Below are 12,921 nucleotides of genomic sequence, written 5' to 3'. Positions count from 1 at the left end.
TGTAAATACGGGAGGCAGACAGAAAAAGAATACAATAAATCTTACACATTATCTATATCTAAATTATATCCCCGTATATGCTACATCTATGCAATCCCCAGCACCCTCATAATCATACACTCAAACATTAACCCGCTTCTCCCTCTCCTCCCTCTCCAAAATCTCCTCCCACTGCACCCTCAACTCCTCCATCTGCCTCCAACACTTCCTCCCCAACTCCTCAAACTCCATCTTCTCCTCCGCCGTCAAATCCCTCATCCCACGCTTCCTCCTCCTCAATCGATCCTCCTCCACCACCGCCCCCCCAACCACCCCCCATGACCCCATCCCTCCACCTCCGTCGAAACCACCCGATCCCTTCCCATCCGATCACACGACGACCCCCACTTCACCCTCCCCCCACCATGACCCCGATACTTCTCCTCCGCCTCATCCAGCTCCTTCTGCCCCGACACAGCCAACCACACCGGCGCACTCGCCCCCGCATACGTCGACAGCGTATGCCACGGCGATCCCAACATCCTCGCCAACCAAAACGCCGCAATCATAGCCCAGAAAAGCGGCAGCGCAAGAGGCAGGATCCCCGTTCCGCAGATCCCGGGGTGAGCGAGGTACGTCTTCGGCGCCCCTGTCTCCTTAACTTCCCGCGTACCCGTATCGGAATCAGTAGAACCCGAGGCGGCAGAGCAAGAATAAAACCCCTCAACCCAAGGACTCGTAGATGGTAAATCCGCCGTGAGGGCCAAAATATCCGTGAGCGTTTTCGACGACTCATAAGGCACATTCGTCCTCAGACCTTGCATATCCTCCACATTGAAATGCTGGATCGTGGCCTCGAGACTAGACATCCAGATGACCCTCCCCGGTTGGGTAGATCTATGCAATAGGGGCATGAGATTATGGGAAAGCATGTAGTGTCCGAACACATTGGCACAGAAAATCGCCCCCAGACGGGGTTCGGGATTCGTGGATGTGGTCTGCGGGGATGTGACCATTCCGGTGGGGGCGACTTTGTGTGTGAACCATGTTACTTGGTGGACGAGGTCAGTGAGAACGCCGAAGATGGCGGACGGCCAGTTTATGCCGGTCCAGCCGCCGATGCCGGCGTTGAGGATTATGCTGTCGAGGTGGGGGAGGGTGGTTGTGAGGCGGTGGGAGAGGGCGCGGACGGAGAGGAGGTTGGAGAGGTCGACGGTTTCCGGGTGGAGGGTTATTTGGCTGGTGGATTTGGTGGTGGTGGTGTTGGAGGAGGATGGGGGGAGGTGGGTTTGTAGGCGGCGTAGGGTGTCGGTGGCTTTTTGGGAGCTGCGGGTGGTGAAAATTATGGTTAGGTGGTGGGTTGCCGGGTGGGTGAGTGGGAAGTCGAGTATGAGGCGTTTGCAGATGTCGAAGCCGACGCCGCTGGGTTGGAGTGGTTAGTTTGTTGGGTGTTTGGGATGGTGGCCGTGGTGGTTGTGGTGGTGGTTGTGATGTAGGGACGGGGAATTGCAAGTACCTGTTTGCGCCTGTGACCAGGACGTAGAAATCATTTTGCGGGTTGTCCTGCGTGGTATCGGCCATGATGAGGGTCCAATTGTCCGGTTGTGGTGGGATTGAATGGGATTTTGAAGCTGAAGAATGGCTGGATTTGTATAACTGTCCGATAAGGGGTGATTACATAAGGCGCCATCTATCAGTGGGATCATGTGACTGGGATGGAATCCAGGCACTGATCTTGGTGTTGATAGGTGGTATTCATTGTGTCTTTGTGGGATGGGAGAAATGGAATGTCTGTTAAATGTAGATGTTGAGTTTGCTTTTGTGTTTGACCAAGACATGGTCGTACTTACCTTGAAGATTACTTAAGGGGCAGGGGGGTAGTCAGCACTAAGTACCCGTATAGATCTGAATAGCTTCATTATGGTGCGGTTTTGATCAGGATACACGACTATCGCGGTTTCTTTCTTCATATAGGAGGGAAAAAACGGGACTCGGGTTGCAAGTCATGTAGTAGTGCCTTGTTAGTATAACTGATACAGATTCTATATCTTCAACACCTAATGTCTCGTACATTGTAGCATGTGCCTACGTCTTACCCCTACAGCCACCATCCCTACCAAAACATCCCAACATTCCAACCTCGTCGACATTTCCATCTACCAGCAAGTAACCTCCCAGATACCTGCTCATCCTACCCACCTATATCCTTCTCTCACCACAGTTCAAATCCAAACCCAATCCATCCCGCCCACCAACCACGACCCAGTTAACTCCCCACCACCTCGTACTCCCTTCACCTGATATATCAAACCATCATGCGGCTCACCCCCATCTCAAAATATCCCAAACCTATCCAACGAGGTGGATAAAGAAGTGACAGCTGGTCTTACGGGGAGATGATTATCTGTGGCGACTGCCGACGGTTATAGTCGGCTGGCTGGCTAGATGCACCCAAGTGTCAAAGTCTAAAGAGCGGAGGCGAGAAAAAAAGGAAGCAGATAGATAGTGGGTGACGCGTGAGTAAAGTTTTCGGGCTGCGTGTGTGTGTCGTCCTTTTATTATGTGTGGCCGTCATGTTGCAGGAAAGGATGCATGGAATAGGGGGGGAATGTGAAGGTTCCTGGGTTGGGTTTGGGGTGCAGCGGAGCGGATGGTGAGGCTCTGTGGCGGATTGATGGAAAGGAGGCGAGAATACTTCATAGGGGAATTTTGATGGTAAAGTATAGGGAGAGCGATGATTCGAAATCGGGCAATAATGTAGAGCTATACTTGCGGTCTATATTCGTCCCAACTCCGCAGTGCTCCTTAGTATAGTTGTGAGTGGAGCTGAATTCATGTTTGCGCAGAAGAATGCGGCCTCAATCCAGAACCATCCAAAAGGCAACCCAGACCGATTCTGCGAGGACGGAAAACGCCACCATCATCACGTCCCAATCTGGTAGGCGAGGCGTCGAGTCGAAGGAACAAGCCGACAAGTTGACAAATGCCAATCCCTGGGCTGGTCAGCCGTCAGCACCAGTTGGCAAACAGCAGCGATCTATCGACATTCGACCGGGTTCTGGACGAGCTCACATGGCGCGCCCAGCCTGTCAAGGTGGAAACGAGGGCCAGGATGCGACACAGCCACCCCGACGCTGTCTGGTATTAAAGTTCGGGGAAAGATCAATCAGATCGTATACGGGCCTCGGTAGTTTATACCAGGCCCAGCGGCCAATCAGTTTGGCGTCCCGATAGGAGGAGATGCCGGAATAAGCAAGAGGACGACCATCGTCGAGGGCTAATCTGATGGCGACGCGATCACTGCAGGCGAACCGATGCAGTAGCACCGAGGGAGTGGCCGATTGATCAGAATCCCTCCTGCGCGCGCCCTCCATCCATGGCGACATCCGCAATAACCTATTCCAGACCGTCTCGAAGCCGGGGCCTGCAAGGGGGGCCTAGAATCCCACGCTTACCTGGCGCTTGCTAACGGGACGCTGAAGGGGATGGAATGGATCCCAAACACCTCCAGGAAGGAGGAAAGGAAGGGGACGGGCCAGTGATGAGCACTCACCGACAATTGGGAGATTGCCAGCTTACGACTGACCTCTCTTTTCGGGCCAGGATGCTAACTACTTACTAGTGATGCTCTGGAGGGGGAGAGAAGGAGGGTGAGCAGGCTGATCGAATCGACGCCCGCTCTTGGCTGCCCATAAGGCTATCCTGGCCGCCGTGCAATCATCAATTGCGCCCGTGGCAACTCTCGTTGCGATTCGCTTGTCAAATGTCGCGACTGAAATTAATCCCCCTCCATGAGCCGGGCCGAGAGCAGCCGTTTGAGCCAGAGGCGTGCGTGGCCATAGCTTGCGTTGGCCTGGCGCTTCATGGAGCATGCAAATCGGAGATTTTCTGGAGACTGGAGGCCTATCGTCCGATGTGCCGAACGCATGTATGTCTAGCATCGTCAGGGAGCAGCAGCCAGCGCCTCGGAGGGAGCTTGGTGGATGCTCTGGTGCAACCTCGCGTAGCCCCGTTTCCCATCATGCTTAAGTCGAAAGTGGTTAACTGGCTGTTAGTGCCTTTAGTGGTGGCTACTAGTAGGTCGCTCAGATGGGGTAGCGGAGAATGCGCGATGGTCCGCCAAAACACCGGCGCGACACAAAAGAATTGGCAATCGAAGCTCCTGGATGGGAGTACTGGAACTTCTTTCCGACATCCACCCGGCCGGATTAGCGCCCAACCTCTACTGCTGCTGCTGCTGCGGCTGCGCGTCATTATTCACGCCCCTCCCAATGATAACGGCGGCGGTGACGGTCCATCATGAGACGCAGAGGATGGGTGATTTCCTTGGCCGGAGGAGAGGGGGGTGGCTGATGGGCAGCAATGACCGACCGGTGAGTGGGTGAGAGCGTTAGTGAGTGAGCTAGTAGTTGAGAGTGAGAGAGTTGACAATGGGAGAATCGGCGTCATCGTCATTCATGGTCGTTTCCCTCGTTTCTTTGCTTTGCTTTGCTTGTGTCGGGGCGACACTACTCCGACTGCGTGTGACAAGTGACAAGTGACAACCACCGACAAGCCGTGCTGGCAGCGACAATCCATCTGCTCCAGAATGCGGGGTATTGGATGGCCGACTGGCGAAGGCAACCAATTGATCCTGGCATGTGCTGATAACAACGAGTCAAGGCTGGAGGATCCTATTTCCCTCTCTTGACCCTCCCTCCCTTCAAACCATCTGACAACCGTCGGGTCAAGGATCAGGAAACTCTCGTCCCCTCCGTCCCTAGCGACTTTAGTTAGCTCTGGGGGGAGGAAATTATTCCCTTGGACAAATTGCGCGACCAGGCCCAGTCACTAGTGAGACTGTGAGCCAGTCCAGCCTCAGGAAGGATGAACTAACTGGCCTGTAAGATTCCCTGATTCATTTCGTTTCTTCCTCCCGCTATCTCTCTCTCTACTAGTCTCTAGTCTCTAGTCTGGCGTGGCCATGCATGAATTCCTAAAGGCCCCCCACCACCTCCTCATCCTCCTCGCACTCCCCTCCTCATACAGCTTACGGATCGCGAATCGCGAATCACGAATCACAGCTCGCATATCGCAACCCCTGGTGGAATCAGAAACCATCTAATTACGGCCGAGCTCGGCTAACCATGTGCCTCTCTCACAGTCCGATTAGGTCGGTCCTGGCTTGCGTTACGTCAATTGCGACCGGGGGGTTCATCGCCCACTCCGCTCAGCAAGTGGGAGAGTGAGACAGACACATGATGCCGCCGGCCTGCGACGGGGACTGCGGCGGATGAACCACCGACCAGGTGCCTGGGACTCTCTCCCCAGTGCTAACGGAGCGACCGTCTCAGGTTAACGGCCAGCTGTACGCTGGCCGACGTCATCGACCAGACCTGTCTATCCAGGATTGACAGATACCCCATGCACGGCCGGTTCGTATGGCACGAATGCTCCCCCCACTCTCTCCATCTCGGATGTTTTTCCCCTCATTTCCCGTTCGTTCATTAGCTGTCACGCCAGTTGGCCGGGTAGATCCAAAAGCGGAGCAGGAGAGTGGATGAAAGTCGAATCACAGGTATCGCAATCTCATACTGGTTGCTTTTCTTTATTTTGTTTCGCCCTGTCTTGCATCGCTCTTCCTCCCCGATTTGTCTTGTGCTCCTCGTCCCTTCCATCCCAATCTCCGCAGTCAGGGTGCTAGAGTAGTCCATCCCGTCTGCCATTATTGACCACATGAAAAGTCACGCCATTAGCCCTCTACTTATTGGGCCCTGAGGATCGGCGACATACATCCAGCACGGTACAAGCCCTGGCGTCACTCCTGCATTGCCAGTGATGCGCCCAACTGTCACCGTCGCGCTTTCATTGACGGGTTCGGCCAGGAAGGTTCTGGGCGCCGGCCACACTAGAGAGCTGCCATGTACGGTGGGCACCAGACTAGATAGGAGATAGTAGATAACCCTGCTTCCTGTACTCCGTACTCCGTCTGCCAGAAATATGGGGGCGGCCACTAGTTCCTCATCTCCCTATGGCTCATTTGGGGATACAGTCACTAACCCAGGGCCTCCCTGTCCGTTGCGTGGTGCTGCGTAAGTACCCGGTACATGTCTGGGTGGGTAGATTACCAGGTAATCCGTATCGCTCCCTCTGCCCCATGATTTTCTTCCACCCCATGGTCCTCCCAAGGCTCCAACGGCATCATCCTCATCATCTCGCGTCCAGGACGATCGGATGATAACGGGATCAATTCCCCCTCAGGCTCGGCTTGGGCTCACGACACCAGAACAGGATCGGTTAGCATGGATCCCTGCTGGGGCGGGGGACGGACTGCGAAACGCGCTTCCACGTACCCTGCCTGCCCCTGTGTGCTGACGACCAAGTCATTGCTGATGGGTGGCCTCAGGTCCAGATGACTCGCGTTCAATATAGTTATCGCCGGCGCGACTGTTAGGACTTAGGATAAGCCCATTGCGCCACTACGGGTGTCAACTAAGACCAAGCAGTGCCGGCCGAGAAAAAGCAATACGAGCCAGACGTGACGGGAGCGATTTCTACCAGTCAAAGCCGACGCCCTCACACGCTGGTGGATAGCCAGGGCTTGGTAGTCCATTCCAATTAGAAATGATGGCCTTGGCGTGGCTGTCCACGGCGGCGTCAAGACTTGGAGCTATTGTGCCTGACTCAGGGTGGTTCAATAGCCAAGCGTGGTATAAGCTCCATTGCCATCGGCAATCCCGGTGTTGCAAAGCCCGAAAGCACCAGGAATTGCAAAGTTGCCTGGCAGAACAAAGCCCACCGAAGGCAGACGAAACTTTATCGTCTGCAGACGATGATCTATCGAGTTCTTGCGTGCTATACTACCAGCTGTTAATTGCTATCTTTGTGTACGGAGCCGTTCTTCAAGCGCGATGGATCTCTGGTTGACAGGGTCCAAACCATGAATAGCCAAAGTCTAAGCGCATTGGACCGCATTTACTGATAAAAGCGGGCGGCGATTGTGTTTGTCTGGTGGTTCCATGGGTTCGACCCGCTGCTACTATTGAGATCCACTGTTGCTAGTCGGCTTCGGATTCAAAGCCTCACGGCAGTCCGTGATCCTAGATAACGTAAACGGCAGATCTCGCCATGTGGGCTCCTGACGATATCCAAGGAAGGGATTCCGACCTCGCGAGCATGCGTCGCAACCAACCACGATAAGGTGGGTGTCAATTGTCAGTTACGGATTGTCGGTTGACTTGCTGTAAGGACTAAGGACTGGACAAGTCACGACTGCATCGACACCATTACCATAGCTCCAGCCTCAGGGCAGCCAACTGATCGCCATGAGCTTAATTGGCCCCGAAGCTCATGATTATCATCGTATCATATTAATAATTAGTCGCGGTGGACGGGCGGAAGGAGGGGGGGACGGGATGACGACTGAATCCCGCTGGTCCCTCCTCGGACCCATGACTGATGGAGCAATAATACTGCGACCCAGATGGCTTCTTGTAGCCGCCACGTGGGGAGAGCAGAGCCCGAAGGCACCAGTATAATTTGGACACTGATAGAGGCTTGACAGACCGGTCCATTTGAGTTTACGTCCGACTGTCATCCAGCAATCGAATCGGTAGAATAGCCGCAGCCCAGAGCCACTTATGGCCACCCAGCATACCGTGGCGTCGTACTCATTGTTTCCCCTAAGGAGATAGCCAGAAGTACGTCCAATGACAGCGGGGGGAAGTATCATGGGGACTGTGATAGACCTACTGCCTAGATAGGCAAGGTGAGCGTAGGACGGTAGATGTTCGGAGTGAGGCAGATGGGAGAACTAAGAAGACCCTGGGGGAGGTGGAGGTGGAGGAGGAGAAGGAGGAGAAGGAAGAGAAGGAGGAGGGATGCTTGCTTCTGGGCCAGTTTCAGCATGATCCGTGCTCGCGCCAGAAAAGGAAAAGCCACCCTTCAGGCTGTTGCATCGCGGCTATCCCTTGCTGATAATTTCCGGTGTGTGCTGCCTGTTCGGCCGGCCTGACATTGTTCTTTGTCTCCTTTGGCTTTCACGCCGGTTCGTTCCTCGCCGTCTGAGATTCTGTTGCAGAGAGCTGACGCGAAGCTGTCAGGAACTTAATTCCAGCGCCCGCTGTTTGGAGAGCCAGACTCCTGCCCAGTTGGTACTAGGATTGGCGGGAAATACGCAGCCTCTTGGCAGAAAAACAATGTACATAGTCAGAGTAATCCGTATACTACTAACTTGGGTAGAAGGAAGAGATAGTAAGTAGAAGTCATCATCGGTTAGTCCATCAGGTCGTACAGAAGATCCCGTACGTAGACACACTGCTTGTTGTATTGGCGTGACCCTGCTGTGATCCGCCTCAGCTCTGACTCCTTTGAATTGATGCGGTGCCATTGTCTCCAGGCGTGGTTGTATTCGAAATGTTATGGCCGACCACCGTCTAGGACAAGGAAACGGCCACCTACTTCAGCTTCAGCTTCAGTTCCAGTTCCAGTTCTAGTTCGCTCCCATTTCCATATTTCATCCTATGAGATGGGTACCAGGTACGTACGGGGCGAGGTACCTGTCGGTAATTTTGACCCGCGAGAGGAAGGCCAGTACATACCAGATACGGGTCAACGATACAGCGGTCCGACTGAGGTTTGCATCCACGATGCAGGCAACTAGCCCCGGTCCAGACTAGCGGATTTCTTCCAAGGCCAGGCTCTTCCTCGGTTTCCGATGATTGGCCGAGCCTATATCCTAGCCTTTGAGCGTTCTAAGGCACAGGCGGACAGGGTGGAGACTGGTGTTCCCCTCTCCCCAAGCCTTTCTTGACCGGAAGACGGTTCAGTAGGAAGGGAAACCTTGGTCTTGGGTAACTTTGTCCTGGGGTTGCTAGTCCCAACTTCTTTTCTCCCCCAGGACATCGCATCCATCGACAGCGGGACCCAGATGCCCTAGCCTGTCAGTTTAGGGGGATTCCTAAATTAAGTGCCGCTGCTGCTGCTTTGTGCCCGGATGTACCTAGTACTTGGGTACTCTCGTTTGATACCGGTTTTCTTCCTCCTGACCCTCTCCAGGGGAAAACATGTCACCCATGTTCATCCAGTAACGAGGGTGTAAAATAAAATCAAAACCAAAAAAATAAAAATAAGAATAAAATTAAAAACGTTGGTTTAATTTCTTCCCCCCTCCTCTACGACCTGGTCGGAGGGGGTTTCATTCTTTTCTTTTGTCCTCCAGCTGTTAATAATTTTAATTCGGGTCTAGATGAATGTCTCTGCTTGTCCACCGACGCCTACTAGTATATCCCGATCTTTCCGGGGTAGGGGTATCAACTACTTCTGGAGGACTAGATAGATGGAGCAAGTTAGTATCTAGTCAGGGTACCAGAGAAGTGGCCAAGTGCAAGCTAGCCCAGGAGGGTTACGGGCAAAGGCGAGCTCCACTGGCTCTTGTCTGATCCAATTTATCATTATTACCAGCGACAGTAGTGAGGGAGCTTAGTAGCTGCTAAGTACCTGCTAGGTAGAAAAGGCCCAGCGAGATGCGGTGTTATAAAAAATACACGGCCTGCTCACGAGAGCCGGAGAGGCAAAACGAGGGAAAATAATAAAAACGGACGCAGAGCTTCTGCCAACCATTCAGCTAGCTCTTTTCCTTTTCTCATCCTCCTCGGTTTCGCGTCGAGTATTTCTTTTCCTTCCACCCCAGCGATTTTCTTCCTTTCTTCTCTGTGAATTCTTCTCACCCACTCACCCACTCACCCACTTTCCTACCCACTCTTCCCCCCCCCCTCCCCTTGACTGGTTCTGGCTGTACCTGGGGGAGAACCGATTAAGACCCGCAGCCAAAGTGGCTGTATCACAGAGTTGCAACCTCGCCCGGGCCGAGCAGCAGCTTTGTTGAACTACATCTGAGATAGGATAGTAGTCGCATCGTTGTCGCGATCGATTCTACTTCTTCCACTCACGCCCTTGTTAGTACGATTTGCTATTTACGATCAGTATTATTATTATTATTATTATTTTGGGGACCCTATTATCCCGCGTTGCTTTATTTTTATTATTAGGTACGTACGTCTGGACTATCTCCCTGTCGGCTATTCTGGACTGCTTCCCCCAAAGGCCAGCCTCACCCCATTTTCCATTTGATTTGATCCATCATTCGGCCTGCGACTTGGCTGCCAATCGACCTGCCTGTCCAGACCTTCCAGTGATTACTGTCGAGGCTGCATGCCGTCGGACTTAATTTGCAGTGACATTCCTGTTCCCTCCGCTTGTCCAGACCTCCTTCCCTCGTCTTTCTTTTCCCCTCTCTCCCTCTCCCCTATTTTCGCTCCGCAATCCCAGCTGTTGGCCATACTCCGAGCCGTTGGTTCCCCATCGCCGTTGCTGGTACCCTCCCTCATATTGTTGGCCCGTTCCCTTCTACTTCTGCTGCTGCTGCTGCTGCTGCTGCTCCTGCTCCTGCTCCTGTTCCTGCTCCTGCTCCTCGTTCTGGATTTGCCCTTTTTCTTTTTACTCTTTTCTTTTTTGTTTTTCTTTTTTGTTTTTCTTTTTCCCTGAGATTCAGCCTTCGGTCCACTCCCCGCTATCCTTTTCTTGCGCTCACCTCGCCAACAGCTCTCGCTTCTGCGCTTCCAATCCGTAGCCATGGCACCTGGCGGTGGACGCGATTTCAACTGCACTTGGGAGCATTGTAACAAGGTATGCTCGTCCCAGAGTCCCTTTCTTTTTCTCTGGCAGCTATTGGATCGTTTTCTTCCCAGACCGTTATAGATTCTGACAGTGACAGTCCTTCAACCGCAAATCAGACCTGTGCAGGCACTACCGGATACACACCAACGAGCGACCGTATCACTGCACAGTCAAGGACTGTAATAAGAGCTTCATCCAGCGCAGTGCATTGACCGTGCATTCGCGGACACACACAGGAGAGAAGCCTCATGTCTGTGACCACCGAGGATGCCACAAGGCCTTTTCGGATGTATGCTCCGCCTCGCGTCCCCATATCTTATCAATGCTGACCACTACAGTCATCGAGTCTCGCCCGTCATCGGAGGATCCACACGGGCAAGCGGCCCTATATCTGTCAAGAGCCAACGTGCGAACGAGCGTAAGGATTGGCCCGATCTTGGATGCGGATGACGTTCTAACCATCTTCAAGCTTCTGCCGCAAAACCACGTTGACCAAACATCAACACCGCTCCCACCCCCCAGGATCTATGACTCGACTGCCCTCAGAAGATGCGATTTCGGAACACTCGTATCAAGGGCAAGTCGGCGTTCCCGTTCCGAATGAACAGTACCTTTTAGCCCAGCAACCCTACTATCCTCATACCCCGACACCAACTCATGAGTTTTATCCTCACCAGAGCCTGCACATAACGTCGGTACCCGTACAAGAACCGCCTCCGATTGTGGCCCAGCACGTCCCGGTCACATCCCCGGTCGACGTACAGCGCGCTCAGCAACACTACCTGCAGCTGGTTCAACAGCAGCGGTATGATCCTGGCCGTCAGGGATATTTACCGCCGGAGTTCCAGCCACCCTACCACAGCCTTCCAACGGCGGAGGGGCCCCCGCTCCTCGTCACTAATACTCAGAGTGAATACAAGCCACCGACGGCCCGAATCCTGAACCAGCCCGAGGGAACGGACTGGGGGTTCCTCGGGGTTGGTTAAGGAGCCGGCGACGGTTGTTTTCCCGCATGATTCGACAGCGATTGTTTCAGACTTGGAGTTACAATGCATGTGTATTTTGTGTGATGCCCTATCATGACTGTCATTTACGAGTCCTAATTTGGTCAGACGCCTAACCCGCTGACATTCTCTTTCTTCCTCAATCTCTGGCACTGCGCCATTTGTGCTATTTGCTGCGGACTGTTGATTTGGTTAAGTTGATCCCCTTGTCAAAAGGCTGCGAAGAGGCGACTGTCCTATTTTTTTGATACCTTGGCAAATGATGCAGTATATGTTGTTTATGCGCATAGCCTACGCGTGCAGGCACCTGATTTGACCACCACGTATATCGATCATGGATGAATGTACTTATTTTCCGAAGCTTTCTAATAATGGTCAACCCCCTCTCCGGAGTGCCGTGTTCCTGTGACGCCGGCGGCGCGCGATGTAGGGGTCGATCCGCACCCGACAGAGAAAGCAAGCCGTGCTTGGCTCTCCGGGGGGGCCATTGTTATCGGCTCATTGTCGCGAGATGCGGCCTGTCAGGAGGACCCTACCGTGTCCGACCAACGTCAGCCAAGGATCGACGGCTGAAACGGTTGGGGGGGGGAAAGGGAAGGGCTCCACTCGGGCTGGCGCGTGTACTTAAGGAGTAAAGCCACTCATGGCTTGGAAGTCTATCTGGGTCGGAGCAGGAGCTAGATACCCTACGACAGTCGTAGCGCCTGATCGACTAGCCGCCGGTGAAACTAGACACTAGACAGGGAAGTTTGACTGCGCGATGAGCCGACACCACCTATCCATCCATCCCAATTCCCATCCCGATCTAGTGTTGTGTGCTCGCTCCGTAGGGCCTCGATTCGAGGGCCTCCCCTCCGATCGACTGCACATGCATACGTCCGGCCAGAAGCCAAGCCGAAGACATTTGGCGCTGTCATTGACATTAACCCGCCCACCAGACCAGACCAGCAAGCGAGAGTCGGTTCTGGACCTCACCAGCTCGCGGACTACCTATCTAGTCTTAGATAGATGAGTGGAAACGGATCCGATCGGGTTGATCACTAGTAGTTCTAGCCTAGGTTAGTTTCTATAAGGAAACGAACGGACGGAGAGAACCGGACGGACGTCTCCGACCCGTCTGAAGAGTCAATCATATCCCTAGGGAGAAAGTATCCGGATGCTAAAAGGGGGGCGATGAGAAAAAAAAAAAAAAACCTTGATTTTGGTGCTTCGTACTAGTACTTACCTGCCTACATAGGTAGTACTAAGTTAGTTAGTTGGTTAGTTAGTCAGTGTGGATTGA

General features: G+C 53.4%; 3 protein-coding genes across 3 annotated transcripts; 1 reads left to right on the top strand and 2 right to left on the bottom strand.

The window, feature by feature from the left end:
• Positions 1–40: 40 nt before the first annotated feature.
• Positions 41–1,887, bottom strand: BO94DRAFT_572844 (3-keto-steroid reductase). Its single transcript, XM_025614941.1, has 3 exons — positions 1,496–1,887; positions 393–1,401; positions 41–357 (listed from the first exon to the last, which is right to left on the bottom strand). Exons 1-3 carry the CDS (start codon positions 1,558–1,560, stop codon positions 121–123), a joined length of 1,311 nt encoding a protein of 436 aa, XP_025470139.1. The 5' UTR covers positions 1,561–1,887; the 3' UTR covers positions 41–120.
• Positions 1,888–2,837: 950 nt separating this feature from the next.
• On the bottom strand, positions 2,838–3,920 carry BO94DRAFT_572843 (uncharacterized protein; the record flags this gene model as incomplete). Its single annotated transcript, XM_025614940.1, has 4 exons — positions 2,838–2,977; positions 3,052–3,113; positions 3,178–3,403; positions 3,599–3,920. The coding sequence occupies 4 exons, from the start codon at positions 3,918–3,920 to the stop codon at positions 2,838–2,840; spliced, it is 750 nt and encodes a 249-aa protein (XP_025470138.1).
• Positions 3,921–10,590: 6,670 nt separating this feature from the next.
• BO94DRAFT_614372 (putative C2H2 finger domain protein) lies at positions 10,591–11,998 on the top strand (the record flags this gene model as incomplete). The annotated part of the gene is made up of 4 exons (XM_025616735.1): positions 10,591–10,644; positions 10,733–10,924; positions 10,974–11,053; positions 11,105–11,998. 4 exons carry the CDS (start codon positions 10,591–10,593, stop codon positions 11,619–11,621), a joined length of 843 nt encoding a protein of 280 aa, XP_025470137.1. The 3' UTR covers positions 11,622–11,998.
• Positions 11,999–12,921: the final 923 nt, after the last annotated feature.

This window comes from Aspergillus sclerotioniger (genome assembly GCF_003184525.1).
Source record: "Aspergillus sclerotioniger CBS 115572 chromosome Unknown BO94scaffold_6, whole genome shotgun sequence".
Lineage (NCBI taxonomy): Eukaryota > Fungi > Ascomycota > Eurotiomycetes > Eurotiales > Aspergillaceae > Aspergillus > Aspergillus sclerotioniger.
Note: the sequence above shows the minus strand (reverse complement) of the source record. Positions and strands in the feature narration are given on the sequence as shown.

Excerpts from the sequence above, each read along its gene's own strand:
- BO94DRAFT_572844 (XM_025614941.1), bottom strand. The coding sequence starts at position 1,560 with ATGGCCGATACCACGCAGGACAACCCGCAAAATGATTTCTACGTCCTG. Across the intron at positions 1,402-1,495 it reads CTGGTCACAGGCGCAAACAG|CGGCGTCGGCTTCGACATCT; the intron begins GTACTTGCAATT and ends ACTCCAACCCAG. Across the intron at positions 358-392 it reads GGGGTCATGGTGGGGGGAGG|GGATCGGGTGGTTTCGACGG; the intron begins GTGAAGTGGGGG and ends TCGGATGGGAAG.